Genomic DNA, 19,181 nt, shown 5'->3' with positions numbered 1-19,181 from the left:
CTCAAACTATAATCTCTCTCATGCTTTTCTGCTATCTTAGGACACATCTTGATAGCAGATTTAAAAAAAAAAATTGAGGTGAAGGCCAATTGCTCATAGACAGACACAGCTCCGGCAGCATGATAGTGAGATGCTGAGTGTGGTCCCTGTGAACAAGCTCAGCGGGGCCACTCTCTTTGGGGTACCCACTGACTCTTAATGGCTCACTGTAAAACAAATGCTAAGTGTTTTTGCTTTTTGCCTTTTTTCATAAAAGCAAAATTCTTCTCAGAGGTTAGAGAAAGCAGGTACTAATGTAGGTCTTAAAAGCAAGGTGGCAATAGGCAAACTTCAGACCCGTGGGGGACATCTGTGCAAGAAAGGTACGTGGACAGTAGAAGCGCATGGCATTTGCTCAAACAGAAGAGGCTGCATCCTGATGGAATGTATTAAAAATCATAAATTCTGCCCATCTGAGGCATTCCAGCAGTGTGTTAACAAAGCTCTGTAGCCTTTAAGTTTTTAGTTTTCAAATTGGCAGACGTGGGTCTCATCAATTGGTGAGTAGTTGCTAAAATCCTCTTGTTTGGAGTTCCTTATTTGGTATTACACAGGAAGGAAGGAACAATATGAGAATGTGGAAGGTGAGGGACTGAACTGAAGGGAAGTATTCTATCGGAAGAGAGCTTGCTTCTCCAGCTGACCTCACAGCTTGCCCCATGTAACATGGTGGCTCACTGCAGGTGCTGGACGAGTCAGCAGTGACCCTGACCAGGTCCCCCCCTCCTCTTGCAGCTCAGGGGATACAAGTAGTGAACACATGAGAAGTAGGGTAAGTGCCAAAGAGGGGAGGAGGAAAACCCTAATTCAGGGAAGAGACGTGACCAGCAGTGTGGCAGGGGGCAGCAGCTCAGCTCTGTAGGTCTCCCCTTCAAATAGGGATCTGGAGGGAATGAAGTGAGGTGTCCAGGCAGCAGGGCAGCCCTTGGGAGCAGCCACGTTGAGAATGATGGGGAGCAGTAGGAGATGGGGTCAGAGAAGTTGGTGGGACTCTGTATGGCCTTTAAGGAGGATCTCAGCGAGTCCATGAAGGCCCTTGTTGAGCTCCCAGTGTTCCAAGTAAGACAGAGGGTGGCTCAATTTGGGCTACATATTTAAAGTAGAATTGCCAGGTGAGTGTTAGGAGATTGAGATATGCTCACTTGAAATCATGAAACTGGGACACCTGGGTGGCTCAGCGGTTGAGCGTTTGCCTTCGGCTCGGGGTATGATCCTAGAGTACCAGGATAGAGTCCCACATCGGGCTTCCTGCATGGGGCCTGCTTCTCCCTCTGCCTCTCTTTGGGGTGTATCTCATGAATAAATAAAATCTTTAAAAAAAAATCATGAAACTGGAAACGAAAAGACTTGGTTAGAGAAGACTGCTAGACACTGAAAGTATTCTGAGCACATGCTTGCTAATAAGCAGGAAAATAGTGGCCTTTTGGATCACCTGATTGGGGGACATGGTATGGAGAAAGTGCTGTTGTCTGTGGTCCCCAGGAGACTGCCTGTGGGTTCCATCAAGGTCTAAACTCCCATCTAAATTTAGGGGCAGGGCTCAGTGCTCCAGGGAGGCAGCTTTTTTAAGACTTGGGAAGCAACAGCATGGAGGGAGGGAAGGGAAGAAGATGGTGAGGGGATGAAGCATTCCAGGCAGGTGGCCTGGACCAGAACAGACACCACTGACCACTGTCAGCAGCGTCTTTCTTGCTCCTCTGGCACCCCCTGGGGGGTATTGCTTTTATCCAACAGAAGCCTCATACTTACTTGTATTTGTTTTTAATGTTTAAGTGGTTTTGTCAGCTTCATAATTTTTGGGTTTTCTTTTTTCCTTTTAGGCATATAGCAGTATTTCCCTGCAAGATGAAAATCCTCCCCCAGTATATTTTTAATTCTCGAGACCCAATAGTGATGGGAGTGACTGTGGAAGCAGGTCAGGTGAAACAGGGGACACCCATGTGCGTCCCTAGCAAAAATGTAAGTTCTCATTGTACTTTGAAAACAAGTATGGTCTCTTAAAGGCGTAAAACGGGGAGTCCAGGATTGGCGACAAGCTCAGCTTGTCACCGTCTGTTTTATACCTCAGTACAAGTGCCACTGTTGATTCCTAGCACCAAGTATTATTGCTTCAGCAAATGAAAGTTGCAAGGTACTTTGAATTATTGCCCTTGTAAAAAATGTTTTAAAGTTTCAAGCCTGGGGAAAAGTTTATAGAATAACCAACACTCATTCCTTCCCTTGAGATTAGCGTCATACCTAAGAAAAATTGAGTTAATGTCCTGTAGTTTATAGTTCTCACATTTCCCCAGTTGTCCCAAATGTCTTTCCTAATGCCACCTGCCCATCTGGTCCCAGATCCCTTCAAGGGGCTTTGCTTTTGGTTATTACAGGTTTTAGTCCCAGGTTTTAGTCCCAACTGTAGAGTCCAGTTGTTTTGCAGATTATTTCTCAACTTGGATTTGTCTGATGGTTTCCTCCTCACTAGACAGAAGTTACAGTTGTTGGAACAGATACTGTATGCGCAGGTGTTCCCAAGCACCTCCTGCCCTGTCACACAGGCTTTCTTACTGTGGTGATGCCATCTTCCTTTCCTGGGGAAGGTGCTGTTGCCTCAGCACTGCCAATAGAAACACATCTGTCTCCCTTTGTAATCACTAAGTAATCTCTGGGGCACTTTGAGTACCTGTGAATATCCTGTTTCAACAGTCTGTATCCTGGTAGATTTAGTGATTGGTAATCCTTGCCTAAGGCAGTTATACAATGTTTGTAACATTGTGATCCCCACCCTCCACCTCCACCCCCACCCCCAACTTTTCATTAGGTACCTTATACACAGTCACTTTTTAAAAATAAAATTTGATGTTACCATCCAGTACTAGTATTTTTGAAACCCCAGTTCTCCATTCTGGTCAGCGGGAGCCCATTCAAGCTGGTTACTTCAGCACTTAACACACAGCACGTGGAGCATCTTCCTTTATGGTGCAAGCTGTTCTGGGCTCATCTAGTACTTTCACTGCCCCACACCTGGTTCCTTTAGTGGGAAATGGCACTTAGAAGTCATCTGAGCACTAGGACTTACTTCCAGGAGCCATTGCTTTTATACCATTTCAGTGGACTAAGGACATTTGCTTGCAGCAATTATTTGTGGCTTTGTCCACATCAAAGCTCTTGGTTTCACTCTTACTCTCCTTTATCTCTTCACAAGGCAGGCAATGGAGTGGTTTTCTCCTGCATGGTCACTAAGCTCAGACCACTCACAACTTTGATCCTCTAACCTCAGCCTATGGGACCCCATGTGATGTGTCCCTGGCTGCCACCCTGACGTAATCCCCAATCCCCTTGCTCATCATACTGCCCGCTCCAAGTTCATTTCTAATTGAGAAGTGTTGTGCCTGCCATTCTCTCGCAATATGGCACCTGTAGTGTGAAAGGATAGGCAGTAGTAGTAAGCCACACTGGACTGACAGGGCACTTCCCAGGTTGTCTAAAGCACATGATCTTCACAGCCATCTTGTGAAGGCCAGGGGGGATGTGGTGGTGTCATTGCCTAGTTTCCCAGTGAGAAAACTGCAGTGATGAGTGCTAGAGAAGGTCACAGAGCCAGGGCTTTTAAACTGGCTCTTTTGCTCCAGTTTTTATTTCAGCTGTCCAGTTGCAGTGCCTGTGACTGGCAGGATTCCTCTGCTTACACTGCAGTTCTTATTTTACAGTTTGTTGACATTGGAATAGTAACAAGTATTGAAATAAACCATAAACAAGTGGATGTCGCAAAAAAAGGACAAGAAGTCTGTGTCAAAATAGAACCTATCCCTGGTGAATCTCCCAAAATGTATGGAAGACATTTTGAAGCTACAGACATTCTTGTCAGTAAGGTAAGTGTCTTCCTCAAAGTGGCCCATTTTAGGAAAGGGGTGGGGAAGAGGGGGGCGGTCAACTCTTCTCTGGCTACCTTTATGCACTAGCTGTGAGGGCTGGAAGTTTGGACCTGTGCACTCTGAGAGGATTAGCTGCTTGGGGCAGGTCTGTGAGGGGTCCCTGGCTTTGTTGAGGAAGGGGCCGCCTCAGTCCACTACTCCAAATAGGCAGACGAGCACTGCATTTAATCTTAGCTAAGGTTTCTTTTTAATGGGCAGTATCTGGTGACAGGCCCCGTGCTTGTCCTCGGCATGTAACGGTTACCCTGTTCCTGACCCTGTCTGTGCCTCGGGCTTGCAGATCAGCCGGCAGTCCATCGATGCCCTCAAGGACTGGTTCAGAGATGAGATGCAGAAGAGTGACTGGCAGCTTATTGTGGAGCTGAAGAAAGTATTTGAAATCATCTAATTTTTCCACATGGGGCAGGAAATTGGAATAAATGCAATATTATGTTGTAAAATCACCAAGAAAAACAAGACGGATGTATCTGGACACTGACGAACTTAAGTACGGAAGGAAAAAAATAGGTGTATAAAATGTTTTCCATGAGAAACCAAGAAACTTACACTGGTTTGACAGTGGTCGATTACATGTCCCCACAGTTCCAACGTGCCTGTTCACCTGCCCCCTCCTTTCCCGACCCTTCTCTACTGGCTGCTGTTTTAAAGTTTGCCCTAACCCAAATTTGGATTTTTATTACAGATCTAAAGCTCTTTCGATTTTATACTGATTAAATCAGTACTGCAGTATTTGATTAACCAAGCTTCTGCAGATTTTGTGATTCATGGGACTTTTTTGATGTAAGAAATACTTCTTTATTTATGCATATCCCTTCCCACGGTGATTTTTTTTTCCAGCATTCTTCTGCCATATGCCCTTAGGAATTTTTTAAAATAGAAAATTAGGCACTCTGATATCTCTTTATCTGCTTTGTGTGAAACCATGGTGTAAAGCGTAGCTGGCTGCTATTTACTGCTTGTATAGTCCTGAGAGTCCACTGTAATCAGCACAATTCTGAACTACCAATAAAGAAAACAGACATCCACCAGTGAGCTGTTAGGCTTCCATGCTAGCATAGCTTCTCTCCACGAGTCATCAGCTTTGGTGTATGTAATACCTTGTGTGCCAGCACACGTCAGTGTTAGAATTTTTGTACATCAATCTTGGTCTAGTTTGTCCTAGAAAATCCTATCATGCATACGTTCCCTGATGGGGCAGTCAGTAGGGAGCTGATGGGACTGTTGGGGCTTGCTTAGTGCTCCTAAGCTGTTGCGGAGACATCATGATTTGTTGATAGCAGTAATTGGATTTAGCTAGTTTTCCCGAAGAGTGTGGCAAGTCCACATGAAATTTTCCCCACGGCAAGAAATCTGTTAGTGGGGGGATGAATTTTGGTCACAGATCTCTCATATTGGACTACCTATGTATATAGCACAGTGCTAAGGGCAGTGTGGGGTGTTTTGAAGAAATGTCCCCACGTATTCACTGGCACAGGATTATAAATTATATTTTTCAAGTATTATGGTATAGCATAATCTAGAAAATCTGTACCACTCTTCACTACTACTGAAGCTTCTCCAGGGATGGTAGAAGCAGAGATGAGACCGCTCAAACATCTGTGGGACATCATTTTCCCAGGAAAACCTTATTATTCAATTATGTGTGTGTTCTAATTTAAAATGTGTAAATCCCTCCACTTGGAAGAAGTAAAGAAGATTTTCTTAACATGCTCCTGTGTTCATGCTTGGGGACAAGAGTGATAAGATTATTTAGAGGCTTTACCCGGAACAAGTAGAATCCCAGTCTGGGACCTCTCAGGAATTTCAAAGCTTACTACGGAGCCTGTAACAATGGTCTGCTTGTAGGTTTCCTCAGCCTTTAAATAGAATTAGCAGTGCAGGATTTGCTTCCTAAAGGATTCACAAAAAGGAGCCTGTACAAAATATACATACAGTTCTTTATTAAACAACTGTAAACACTTCACTGTAAAAATCCATAAAACTTTATAAACAAACATTTTGTAAATAGAATCTATACTACAGTAAAAGAATTAACACAATTATTTACATGCAATACTGACAAATTTGGCACTTATTGAAAAGAAATGTACAAAACACTTGCTTAAAAACAAAATTTTAAAATTATAAAAACTCCAAGCATTACTATCATGCACTTTGCAAATACCTCACAAGCACTTATGGCACAGCTAGCAGAGAGCACCAGGCTCCCTGGTGATATTTATGTAACTTTTAATGTGCTTCCATAAGTTTGTTGTAAAACCACCTGAACGTTGTCAAGAATAAAGTCAAATGCCATGTTCCAAACCGATTCCACCGACTGCTGCATCAACCTAAAAGGTGGGTTAAGAAAAGACATCAGGTAAGATGATGGATTCCTCCTCCCACAAGAATCAGCTGAACATAAATCTTTAGGGTTTTAATGTTTTTATGTAAGAACCAATTTTGGCCAAACCCCTAGAATGCTCCAAAAGTACCTACTATGGTTTTAAGCCATATAAATCTCCAGGGGAACAATCTTTTGATTGTATTATGGCATTTCTTTGGGATCCAAAACAGAGTATCCCGCCCAGAAGTGTAAAAGCTACTCTGCTTCCCCTCGAGTAGCTGTGTGAGATGCCTGATTTTCTTGTTCTGATAAAAATATCGAATAATTACCTTTTCATGTATTTTATAACTAGGTCCAGTTTTTCCAAATCTTTTTCCTCTATTAGATCAGTACAATATTTCACAACTTGCAGAATGTCTTCTTCCATTGGATCTAGAGAGGGGGGAAAAACTTCAAGTAAGGACCAGCCTCCTTTTAAAGACAGCTAGCTGCAGGCATAAAGGAGACTCGCATTTCTATTAAGCTCTCCCACTGACTTAGAGCCGTCAAACAAATGGTCTATAGTTAAGGCACTTTTCAAAGTCGGCCCCAGAGTTTGAAAGGTTAGAGGGTGGCTGGTTTTAGCCTACCAGATTTAGAAAAATGAGTTCCATTTCTACAGTCGAGTCTGTTCATGTTCTAAAATCTAGAACTGTTGTTATATCTCAGTCTGCGGCTGTCCCGCCGGCCAAGCCAACCTGAAATGGTAGTTATCCATTCTTTGAGCAAGGTCTTCACATCACTGAATTCAACAGCTCCTGCCAGGTTTGGTGCTGGGGGTCTCCCACAGCCAACCGGCTCAGGCTGCAAACCAGAGAGGCCTGGCACACCTGAAGTGGAACCAGAGAGTTCTCCCTGTTAAAGAAAACAAACGATAAAAAGTGCTGTATTTACGTAACAGCAAATACAACATTAAAATCTGGTAAAAGAAGAGGTCAAAGTTTAAAGAGTATGAAAACTATTACCAGAGGTTTCTCAGAAGCAGGACCTTCATGTTTTAGAATCCCATCAATTAACTTCTGAGGACTCCCACAGGCCCCAGGCAGAGTTTTCACAGGACTATTAAGCAACTTGTTTTTCAAAGGACTCTGGATCTTTTTGGGGGGACTGATGGGATTTTTCTTCTTGTTTCGTTTCTTTTCTTTCACTGCTGCCGGTTTTAGCTGACGTAATGGATTCTTTGGCACTGTAAGAATACGAACGTGAGATTGTCAACAAAATATGTTCAGACAATACAAGTTCTTGTTCCTCCTTAAATATAGCCCCTATGCATGCGCGCACACATCCCAACACAGGCCCCTTAGCAAGACTGTGGGATGCAGTACCTGGCGATAAGCGCAGGCTCTAGGGCTCCCACTACCTGTGCTCGTCACCTATTAAAATCTAGTCTACAGAGGGGCCCATCAGGATTAAGTGGAAATTCAACAGGTGAAGGATAACAGTTCAGGCCATACTATAATGCTTGTTCAGACACTTCCACATTTTTTGTTTTAAACCTACACTGCTGGGATCCCTGGGTGGCTCAGCGGTTTAGTGCCTGCCTTTGGCACAGGGCATGATCCTGGAGTCCCGGGATCGAGTCCACGTCGGGCTCCCTGCATGGAGCCTGCTTCTCCCTCTGCCTGTGTCTCTCTGCCTCTCTCTATGTCTATCATGAATAAATTAAAAAAAAAAATTTAAACCTACACTCTTTGATATATCAACCTATTTCTGGTAATAATTCAGACTTTTTCTGAAATGAAGGTGTTTTCCAGTCAAGAAGTTAGATACAAATCCAGCCAGGACTGTGACAACACTTGGCACATCATGTACTCGTTCCCTTCAATACAAAGAGCTCTTAGCTGGACCAGCAGCTCAGACTCCGGCTGTTACCTGCTGCAGTAACCACACCCTATGATCTCTTTTCTTGTCTTCAGTTGTTTCAGGTCCCTTCCCGGGCTTACCTGACGCGGTGGCCGGCTGCTGCTGAGCGGTGTTCTCCCCCTGCCTTTGTCTTTGATCATAAGCTGCCTTCAGCTCCTTCTGAAGCTCTGCAGGAAGTGCCGCAAACACCTCAGGGTCCACCTAGTGAGAAAGAGAAGGTTCAAAGTCAAACTGGAGTCGATGCTCTATTTTTCACAAAACAGATTTTGTTTTCAAATCATATTTCTCTGATCTGTGTGAATTCTTGAAAGGTCCTCAATATTGAAGCTCACTGTATCCTGGTTTTAGGGTGAGAATAAAAAAACTTACAGCTAAGAACTGACTTGAATAAAACCAAACCACAGCAGAACCATCCGGATAAGTAGCATTACTAGAAAACGAAAGGCAAAACACAAGAAGACAGGCTCACGGGCAGTATCTTTTTAAACACTAAACTTAAGACTGTCTTAGTGTCTCTAGTCTACAATTACAGATCTCTACCCAGATATTTCAAGTGTGGCCCAATGGTCACCACTGGGCAAGAAAGTAGAAACAATGTGTTGTACGTCTGGGTGGAGATTGTAAGCATCCACATACCACATGCTCCCTCTTCTCTGCCAGTCTGTCCTTTAGATGATGTAGCAGTGGATATGGTGTAAGCTACGGGGAGTGTAGGATCCAAAGGAAAAGCGGAAGTGAGACAGGTCCTGGGCTGCAGTAGGAAGGGTGAGCATAGTCAGGGTAGAAGGTCTGTAGTTTGACTTACCTGTGAAAATGCTGGAAGGGCTATGACATTAATTCCCGCATCACTGTTAGATTCTTGAGGTTCTGGTATTTGTAACAAAACCGTCCCAACTGGTTGTGGCAAAATTCCTGTATTGCAGCCGTTTACTGGCTCTTTCCTTTTGTCGCCATGCAGCTCTCCTTGCTGAACAGCACAGACCTGCTCTACTTGCTCCCGGAGATCAGGCGGAAGTGCTTCTAGAACAGACTGGTCGAGCTGTAAGATCCCACACGAGTCTGGAGTCACAGCATGCTCAGAGAGGAGGTTAGGACTGAATGCTAGCACATTCTGGATAATAAGCAAGAGGCTCAGCGGAGCAGGCTAGGAAAGCAAACCCTCCAAAGCAGCACACTTTCGGAAGGTTGCTGGCCTCTTGCTATCGCAGCCTGAGTAGTAGCAACACGTGAAGTCTGGGGAGGCAGCACCGCCAATCAGGCAAGTCCACACACAAGCCCAGACCCCACAAACCCGTGTCAACCTCGTATCTTGGACCCCACCCAGGGGGCAAGGGCCAACACCTAGGAGTGGGATCGCGGAGCCGTGGGTGAGAAGTTTACCTCTCACACAGTAGACTATCTGCCCCCAAATACAAATAAATCTGGTTCTGACAATACTGTGTTAGATAAGAGAGATTGTGGAAATCGCCCTTTCTCTAGCCTACATACCAGATTCCTCTGTGCACCTGTGCACTTCCATTTAGAAACCTGGAATCCCATTAAGCTGGCTAGGCCAACGTTCTACTTTGCCAGGAACAACTACTTTCGGATGACTCACTAGCATCCGGGACCCAGTGCAAAAGTATCAAGTGTCCCTTTCTGAGCCTTACAGCCAGCATGTGTGTTTCCTTCAGCCTCCTACTACGAAGTGGAGCAGGGAAATGGACTTTCCCGATATAGCTTAAAGTGCTATCTTACCGTGCAAGAAGCAAAAGTTCCAACAGTGTTCCACACTTACAGCACACACCAACAGAATTACTAGCTTACGTTAGGAAAATCGTTCACCCTACAGACAACCATTTGCAAATGCTGCAAGAAAAACCTTGGGCAGAGGCCCCTACAACTCACCACCAAAGCTGTATTGCTGAATAGAGTTAAATCCACATGATTACTGCCGCTACAAAGAGGTAAAGTGGTTACTGACTGGCAGTCTGCAGAACTGGCTTGCAACCATGTTCTACAACTTCCAAGAGTCACAGATCTTTGCCAAAAGCACCACCTTTCTCCTACCTTGATATTTCTCATTTGGAATTTGGTAACACTGTGATCTGCCCTTGATCTATCCTAACAGGTAGCCCTCTCCCCTTCTTGCCTATACTAACTAAAAATGTCTGCTTTTGCACTTAAATCATACGTAAAACTATAAAAATATACCTGGGAAGGTGACGGAACCTCTATACTCAGGTTAATTCTTGATTTTAAACTGATGGGAGAATGTAGACCATTCCATTTCCCTGAAGACTCGGCTTTGCTAGTAACTGGACTGACACTTGATGTCAGATGTGTAGAAAAAGATGGCAAGAAAGTGCAATTTCTAGAGGCGGAGGATATTTCCAGATCCATAGCAGCCAGAAATACTGAAAGTATAGAAAATACATAAAATAGCTTCCTCAGATCCTTAGGTATGGGATAATATGGATTACTTTAATACACTAAGTAAAATGAACTTATACTATTGATTCATCATAATCCAGAATGTCAATGTGTTCTTTAAGAGTCACATAGAGCCATGCCAGACAACTCTTGAATTAACTTATTAGCCCGCCTAAGGATAAAAGCAGCACCAAAACAAGAACCACACTGATGACCACTGACCTTCTTTGTGCTCCTCTTCGGTAGATTTCTTAGCTTTCTGAACTTGGAAGAGATCCAGGACAGAGTGTGACCCACCAGGAAAGTGGCCTGACTGAACTGATGGGCGACTGGGGCATGCAGAAGGGTTTGGATTGGTGGGAACCAACTGATTGACATGAATCCCAACCTAGAACCAGAAGTGAAAATGTGTTCCAGGAAAAGTGAAGCTAGAATATGAATTCAACTAAGCAAACTTCTCAGCTCTTTTTAAAAAGATCTTCTAGATCCTATTTCTAGAATAAAAGATTAGTGGAAACATTCAAACAGCCTTCTGTAGGATTTTTTACCAAAACTACTAACTAGCTAGTGAGCAGTTATTCACCTCAATCTTGGGGTATCCAATTCTATCCAAGTATATTGCAATCTCTTCAAAATAAAAAATCCAAAAAAGTTTAGTACTTTTATATCCCACTGAAGTTCTAATCAACTACATTTTTAACATTAAAAAAACCACAAGACCTCTATAAGAGGTGGTCTACTTGCAGTCTTCATTTATCATTTTTCTGTTTAAAATACTTTTCAAATAAATGGGTGTGGGTAGGGTGGGATGGGCAGTGCCCCAGGCATAGATAACTGTGCCCCCACACCACCAGAAAGCCTTATTATAACAGTATTTCAGGGAGAAGTTTTAATCGTGTCTGGCTTAGTAATTCTTTAATTCTTCCAAAAATGCCACACCAAGCCAGTGAGTTGATGAAATAACAAATGAAAGCCTTTCATTCACGTACATCTACACACACGGAACCTACTACAAAGGTTCATCCTTAAGAAAATTAAGGTTTTTACATTTTTGATACCCTCTCAACGTGTCCCAAAGGCATGTTTGTGTGCCTGTGGTAAATACTTCCTTCTGGAGCACCAAGAGACATAAGAATGAATTTGATTAAAAAAGACCTTAAAGGTATAAGATTTATTTGTAGTTCTACACTCCTCAGTCCCATCTACTTCTAGGGGAGTGAGAACAGAAAGCAGATAATATATGTAAAATAAGCCCTTGGTTAATTAAAAGATCTGTAAAAGTTCAAGGTACAAAATTATTCTAGGCAGGAAACAAAACGAGCTTTCAGAACAAATTTGAAAAATATCAGGTCAGGGATCCCTGGGTGGCGCAGCGGTTTGGCGCCTGCCTTTGGCCCAGGGCGCGATCCTGGAGACCCGGGATCGAATCCCACATCGGGCTTCCGGTGCATGGAGCCTGCTTCTCCCTCTGCCTATGTCTCTGCCTCTCTCTCTTTCTCTCTCTGTGACTATCATAAATAAATAAAAATTAAAAAAAAAAAAAAAAAAGGTCAGATGATAAAGTCAAGAATTTTTCAGTTTCTATCTTCCTGGTATTACTCTAAAGGAGCTGAAAATATGCACATAAACCGTCTGCCTCCCCCCCCCCCCAGCCATTCTTAGTTCAAGCCCTAAATGAGAAAAACATTATAGAAAGAAAGTCAGAATTTTAAAGTTATATACTTACCCCTCTCATATCCGATATATTTAGTTTCATTGTATGAAACATATTTAGTGTAGCTTTTCCAATTATCTTTGCACTATCTGTGGCCTGGTCAAGAGTTACGGTCCTGTAAGTGATAGAATTCACTTTTTTAAAGGAACAAAAGCTACCTCCTATATATTCACTGGTACCTCACAAGTACTGCATGGTTTAAAGATGTATAGGAAAGTCATAAAGAAAGTAACAAAGTTTAAATAATTAAGTACCAATATATAATCCTTAAAAATGAATGAGATGAGATAGTCTTCCTTCAAGGAAGCCAATAATCACAAATTAACTACACTGACAGCAAGGAGTAAAAGAAAAATCATATAGAACATTGGGACTTTGAAATAGAGACAAAAAAGACCTGGCCAACTAAAAACAAATTGGAAAAAAAGTTTTTAAAAAGATGTAGTTAATGCCTATATATACAAATAACAATATTATGTTGCTACTAAAACATAAATGTAAATAGTGTTTTGAGATTGCTATGAAAGAATGATGAATCCCCCTGTCTTTATTTCACACAAATAAATACAGAAGAACTTTACTGAAAGCAAGATTTTTAGTAGACCATGGTGGTTTAATGCATTTATCTTCATATCCTTTCAGAACACCACTAAACTATCTTAAAATGACTTTTAAATAGCATAAACTCTTAAACAATAAAAATAAATAGCATAAACTCAAAAAATTGATTTAAAAATGGTCTTAAAATACAAGTAGGAGAGGAGACAAGATAGAGGAAAAATGTTAATCATAGTTTACATACTGAAAGCAAATCCGTAAATACTAAGTTACCAAATATGTCTGCTATGCCTAAAGCAAAGAGCCAACTTGAAATAAGCCAATTTATGCTACAGAACCTCAAAAACACTCAGTGATTAGAGATATCAGGTACCAGGGGAGGGATGGAGAATGTGCATGTGTGGCCAACCCCCTCCTTTGTAGGATGCACTATACACTGGATGATGTCGATGCTGAGAGCTAGGAGACCTCATGCGTGGCCAAGGGAGGTGGGAGGCACCTCACTCAAAAGATGTACACTCTTCTCACTCAGACGGCTCTTCCTATTAAGTAACTGGAATGCTAGCTGCCGTCTTCACATCTGCTCACCAACTACAGGCAGCAAATGGGAAGATCCCACAAGGGGCCTATTGATAAGCCTTAACAGCAAAGACCACAGATACAGCTGGTTGTGGTAACCAAAGATCAAGCCCTTCAACCACTCATCTATGATGACGCCCATTGGTCCATGTGTCCCACTGTGAATCTAGAGGTTCCAAATAAAACTTGAGGAGTTCACATATGAACAGTCAGCCACGAACTATCAGACAGATGGTGGAAGAAAAACGGCTAATATAAAAGCAGTCAAAAGAGAAGAATTGGGAGAAAAAATTACACAGGAAATAGAAGAATATTTAAGAGATAAGAGAATGTGGCATCTGTGAAGTAACATATTTAAATGTCCAAAGAATTAAGAAAAAAGTTTAAAATGTTAGAAATAAACTAATATTGACGAAGTTACCTGGCACAGTAAGGCCAAATAAAATTTAAGAGCCCCTGAATTAGAGTTCTGAAAGTTCCAGAAAAAACAATCTGTACAGAATAGGCAATCAAAAGAGCACTAAACGGGCAGCCCGGGTGGCTCAGCGGTTTGGCGCCACCTTCAGCTCGGGGCCTGATCCTGGAGACCCGGGATCCATTCCTGAGTTGGGCTCCTGCGTGGAGCCTGCTTCTCTCTCTGCCTCTGTCTCTGCCTCTCTCTCCCTCATGAATAGATAAATAAAAATCTTAAAAAAAAGAAAAAAAAAAAAGCACTAAGCTTCTCAAGAGTAATCCTGAGAAAAAGGTGACAATGGAGTCTAAGCAAATGTAACTTCAGAACTACTGAGCATGCAGATAGGCAGATTCAAAACAATTCACACCCATGCATTCATTCATTCTCACTAGGTACTAGCAGAATGACACCAGGAATCCAGGAAACAAGGGTCTTGTGGCAATCACAGAAAAGGGATACCCTGTGCCCCCCACTCTGCAGTATGGTTTGAACTAATCTAGATCGCACTGGCATGCTGGGGGCCCCAAGAGAGCAGTCCAAGAATAAAGATCAAGCCAGTTGATTAACTTGTGCTGAAACACAAGAGAAGGGAATGTGGGGACACAGTGGGGAGTTCACAAAAAAGCCAACAAACCAAAACAAGATGCTCAGTAAGTGCAGAACAAACAAGTTCCACAAAGAAGGGAATGTGGTTGTAGCGGACATGTGGTCAGCCCCAGGAGGTGTGCAAACAGGAACAGGCAATGGAAGAGAAGCCGTGCAAGGGACTGTGTGTGTGTGTGTAAAAGAAAACTTTCCCTATGTAATAAGCCACAGATCTCAGTGTACCTGTGGCTCTTTGATAAGCAATTAAAAATGTGTCCTTAAAAAAAAAAAAATGTGTCCTTCCTCTACAGTATTAGAACATCAGAGTCTAGGCAGCACATGACTGCCACGTAGCTTTGACAAGAGGTCACAGAATCATGGAATGTGGAGTACCACTTAATAGGGACTATAGCAGAGGCTTGGAACTTTTTCTGTTAAGGGCCAGGAGTAAACTGCCTATGCTTTATGGTCCCTCTCACAGTCTTCACTTTTCACAAACTACTATAAAAATATCATTCTTGGCTCATGAAAACCACATGAAAAGAGGTCCAAGGCTGGATATGGCCCACAGGAAACAGTGTGTCAACCAGGGAAGTAGAGGAAATATATGGTCAGTGTTAGCATATTTCATAATCCCTCACCTAAAGCATTCCTCATACAGTTAAAACACCACGAAATGTTAGGTTGAAGTTAATGGTTTAACAAATGATCTGTATGTTGGTAACATTTATAAAACTACACCTGTTTTGATTAATCATGTGCTCTTTTTTATCATGTTCTCTAAAGTAAGTATTTTAAGGGCACAGCAAAATGTACACTTGGCCACTAGCTATGCATTGTAGATGGTGAACTGTCCTGTGGTGACTAAACAATGAGTCCTCACCATATTACAGATGAATGCTGAAATATTTATGGAAGAAATAAGATGGGATCAGAGATCTGCTTCAAAATTATCGGGAAAAAGGGGAGGAAGGATGGTATCAGAGAAGCTGACAGCAACTACTGGAATCAAGTGATGGGTTCGTTCAGTCTACTGTTCTTTCTACTATTACATATGTTTTAAATTTTCCTAATAAAACTTTTTAAGTTTAGGACAAAAATGGAACTAATACCAACAACAGCAAGCAGATAATGTGCTTATAAAAAGGCTGAAAATTATCCTTCAACTGGGGGCAGGCAGGATAAAGTATAATTAATTTTAGTTTTTTTTAATGTAAAAATTACATTTTTAGAGTACCTGGATTCTCCAAAAAGGACCAAATGAAGGTTCATTATCTTATTAAGGGTAGAGAGAGAGTGAACCCCCAAAATACACAATGCTAAGTAACTATAAGATATTTAAAAACACATACACAACAAAAAAATAATAATAAAATAAAAATAAATAAAAACACATATACAAAAAGAAGAAACTCTACTGCCAGTTCTCTTTTCAAAGAAAAATCATTTAATTTTTGGATGATCTTTTTCCCATGTACCTTGAACATATCAAGTTCCAGGTTACATTTCCAAAAAAGTATTAATAAAGTAGATCTGATTTTCCAATAGAAACCACGTGTAAAGAGATCATTCTATTCCAGAGTTAGGGCTAACAACCAACTTATTATAGAAATGATCACTAACACAATTTATCACTTGAAATACAGGTATATCAAAATGTTCATTAAAATAGGAAAACAGGGGATCCCTGGGTGGCGCAGCGGTTTGGCGCCTGCCTTTGGCCCAGGGCGCGATCCTGGAGACCCGGGATCGAGTCCCACATCGGGCTCCTGGTGCATGGAGCCTGCTTCTCCCTCTGCCTGTGTCTCTGCCTCTCTCTCTCTGTGACTATCATAAATAAATAAAAGTTAAAAAAAAATAGGAAAATAAACAGTTAAAGATTACCAACTACAGGGGCAGCCTGGGTGGCCCAGTGGTTTAGCGCTGCCTTCAGCCCAGGGCCTGATCCTGGAGTCCTGGGATCGAGTCCCACCATCAGACTTCCTGCATGGAGCCTGCTTCTCCCTCTGCCTGTGTCTGCCCCTCTCTCTCTCTCTCTCTCTCTCTCATGAATAAATAATAAAATCTTAAAAAAAAAAGATTACCAACTACATAAAAACATATTTTATAAATATGTTGTCTCAGGTATAATTTATGAACCTTGTTTTCATGGTGAATACATGCGTGAATGACAAAGCTGGACACTGCCTGTGAACAGTCCTCTTGTGACTGGCCAACAGCACCATACACACAAATATTATTTCCACAGTTGGCATAAGCTACACTTAACAAAACTGGTTTTTTGCTTTTGTTTTTTGGGTTTTTTGTTTTTTTTTTTTTAAATACAATTCCTTACGTGTAGCTTTCAGGGTCAGAAATTTCAAAGCTTTGGTGGATCTGACAGATAAAATACAGTGTACCGTTGGTATATAAAATGGCACGCAAAATTATTTTCATATTGGTCACAAGCTTTACATGAAGTTATTTTCTTTTTTTAAGATTTTATTTATTTGGGATGTCTGGGTGGCTCAGTGGTTGAGCGCCTGCCTTTGGCCTAGGGTGTGATCCCGGGATGCTGGATCGAGTCCCACATTGGGCTCCTTGTGGGGAGCCTGTTTCTCCCTCTGCCTGTGTCTCTGTTTCTCTCTCTCTCTGTGTCTCTCATGAATAAATAAATAAAATCTTTAAAAAAAAAAAGATTTTATTTATTTGAGAGAGAGTGTGAGAGAACACAAGCAGAGGGCACAGAGCATAAGCAGGGGGAAAGGCAGAGGAAAAGAAAGAAGCAGACTCCCCACTGAGCAGGGACGCTGACACAGGGCTTGATCCCAGGACCCTAGGATGTCCTAGGGTCAGATGTCCAACTGACTGAGCCACCCAGGTGCCCTGACATGGGTGGCTCATGGGTGGCTCAGAACATGAAGTTCTGTATTAACAGTCCTCACATTTAAAAAAAAACAAAACAAAACAAAAACAACAAAAAAAAAAACTTTTAAATGCTTTCTACCAGTTTGTAGAGACTATAATAATTATTCATTTCAGAAACAGAAACTATACCTCCCTAAGTAAAGTAAATGTCTCATTAAAATCATTTTCTGAATCACCATACTGTCCTTTCCCTCCAGACCCTGGCGCCACTCACAACTGTTGCCACCCTTTTCTTCTGTCTGTGCACAGAAGTTCACGGCCAAAAGACTCCCTCTGAAGGTCAGGCATACAGGTTCCTATGACTAACGGAACCTGAAGGCAGTGAACAATGGCAATGGCCTTGGGCTAAATATCTGGTAACAGATCTTTTATTCAGACTCTTCCTTGCTTTTCTTCTTTTTCTATTAATTATAATAAACTAACCAAAATATCAATTAGCCAAACTCCTTTTATACATAAGCTTACCTGGTGATGTTGTCACAAATCCCATGGCCTCCAAATTTTGCAGTTTCTACTGGGGCCCCAGACTTTCGCACCATGACCTTGAGCGTCAGGCGTTTACCCTTTACATGGGCAGCCTCAAGTCGTCGCTGAATTTCTTCTGAAAGATTCAGAAGAAAAGCTTCCGCTTCTTTTGGCTATGGAAAGAAAAACAGAAAAACTTCCACGCTATTTTCCTACACACTGAACAATTCTCAAGTACTTTCACTTTCAAAATCAAACATGTATACTATTTAAATCCCACTAGGGGTCTACTAAAAACAAACATTCTGCAAGCTGCAGGAATAACAGAGTAAAGTCTTAACTTCAAGCATCCAGAGTCTATGGGCTGGAGAAATGGGACTATGTGAAAAGATAAATAACAGGAAATAAATAGATAAAACTTGTGAAGAGTTAAGTTTTACCTGGGTAAACCTTATTCCATAGTTGATCTCAGCTGAAATAGATTTTCTTTCCTTTTCCGTTCGAACTGGTCTATCATCCAAACCTCGGCAGAACCGATAAAGCATCTGACCTGTTTTGGGACCAAATTCTTTTTGGAGTTTTGCCATTGTCATATATTGCAAGTCTCCACAAGTTTTAATTCCCAAAGAGTTCAACTTAGATTCCATCGAACGTCCAACTCCTAGAAAAAGGGATACATATAGTTCTTTAATTCTGCACAAAAACCATTAAAAACAATTTAGCAATGTGAAATAATGATCATTCATAGACAAAACAACTAGTTTAAAATAATCTCCCTTAAAATTTTTTTTTTTTTAATATTTTATTTATTTATTTAGGATAGTCACAGAGAGAGAGAGAGAGGCAGAGACACAGGCAGAGGGAGAAGCAGGCTCCATGCACCGGGAGCCTGACGTGGGATTCGATCCTGGGTCTCCAGGATCGCGCCCTGGGCCAAAGGCAGGCGCCAAACCGCTGCGCCACCCAGGGATCCCTCCCTTAAAATTTTTAAGTGACATACTGAAGCAGCTCATAGACTAAAGAATTTTTTAGTGCAAATGCTAGCAAAGTTATTTCTAGGATCTACTCAATTTGAGCTCCACATATAGGTGAACCTTCTCAAATATGTGTAACTGACTTAAGTTCATCAGTTACACTGACTATATACACTGACTATATAATAAAGAATGCCATCTTTATTACTGAGTAATATCAAGATTTCCATCTTATTTGAAAAATCAACTAATGAACTTACAGACTTCTTTAAACGGGCCTACAGTATGACCTACATGTGAGGGGACTCACAACTGTTAGGGATTCTACTACAATTTCGGTGATGGCCAA

General features: G+C 41.8%; 2 protein-coding genes across 12 annotated transcripts in view; one reads left to right on the top strand and one right to left on the bottom strand.

Moving 5' to 3' along the window:
* EIF5B (eukaryotic translation initiation factor 5B) overlaps positions 1-5,661 on the top strand; it is a 96,069-nt gene extending 90,408 nt beyond the window's left edge. For all 3 annotated transcript variants that reach the window (XM_072767997.1, XM_072767996.1, XM_072767998.1), the window contains 3 exons: positions 1,860-1,998; positions 3,732-3,893; positions 4,237-5,661. In XM_072767997.1, coding sequence (XP_072624098.1) covers positions 1,860-1,998; positions 3,732-3,893; positions 4,237-4,344 — 409 coding nt within the window. In that variant the 3' untranslated portion in view covers positions 4,345-5,661. The remainder of the gene's footprint in view (positions 1-1,859; positions 1,999-3,731; positions 3,894-4,236) is intronic.
* A 220-nt stretch (positions 5,662-5,881) lies between these two features.
* Positions 5,882-19,181, bottom strand: part of REV1 (REV1 DNA directed polymerase) — a 96,980-nt gene continuing 83,680 nt past the window's right edge. For 8 of the 9 annotated variants that reach the window (XM_072767988.1, XM_072767987.1, XM_072767990.1 and 5 more), the window contains 11 exons: positions 18,299-18,519; positions 17,859-18,031; positions 12,323-12,425; positions 10,819-10,984; positions 10,378-10,580; positions 8,990-9,223; positions 8,265-8,385; positions 7,287-7,507; positions 7,020-7,176; positions 6,612-6,714; positions 5,882-6,286 (listed from right to left, as the gene is read on the bottom strand). In XM_072767988.1, the coding sequence (XP_072624089.1) occupies positions 6,175-6,286; positions 6,612-6,714; positions 7,020-7,176; positions 7,287-7,507; positions 8,265-8,385; positions 8,990-9,223; positions 10,378-10,580; positions 10,819-10,984; positions 12,323-12,425; positions 17,859-18,031; positions 18,299-18,519 (1,814 nt within the window). In that variant the 3' untranslated portion in view covers positions 5,882-6,174. Of the gene's footprint in view, positions 6,287-6,611; positions 6,715-6,911; positions 7,177-7,286; positions 7,508-8,264; positions 8,386-8,989; positions 9,224-10,377; positions 10,581-10,818; positions 10,985-12,322; positions 12,426-17,858; positions 18,032-18,298; positions 18,520-19,181 lie in introns of those variants that run through there. The other variant, XM_072767989.1, reaches the window with a different exon arrangement.

Source organism: Canis lupus, chromosome 11, assembly GCF_048164855.1.
Source record: "Canis lupus baileyi chromosome 11, mCanLup2.hap1, whole genome shotgun sequence".
Taxonomy (NCBI): domain Eukaryota; kingdom Metazoa; phylum Chordata; class Mammalia; order Carnivora; family Canidae; genus Canis; species Canis lupus.
Note: the sequence above shows the minus strand (reverse complement) of the source record. Positions and strands in the feature narration are given on the sequence as shown.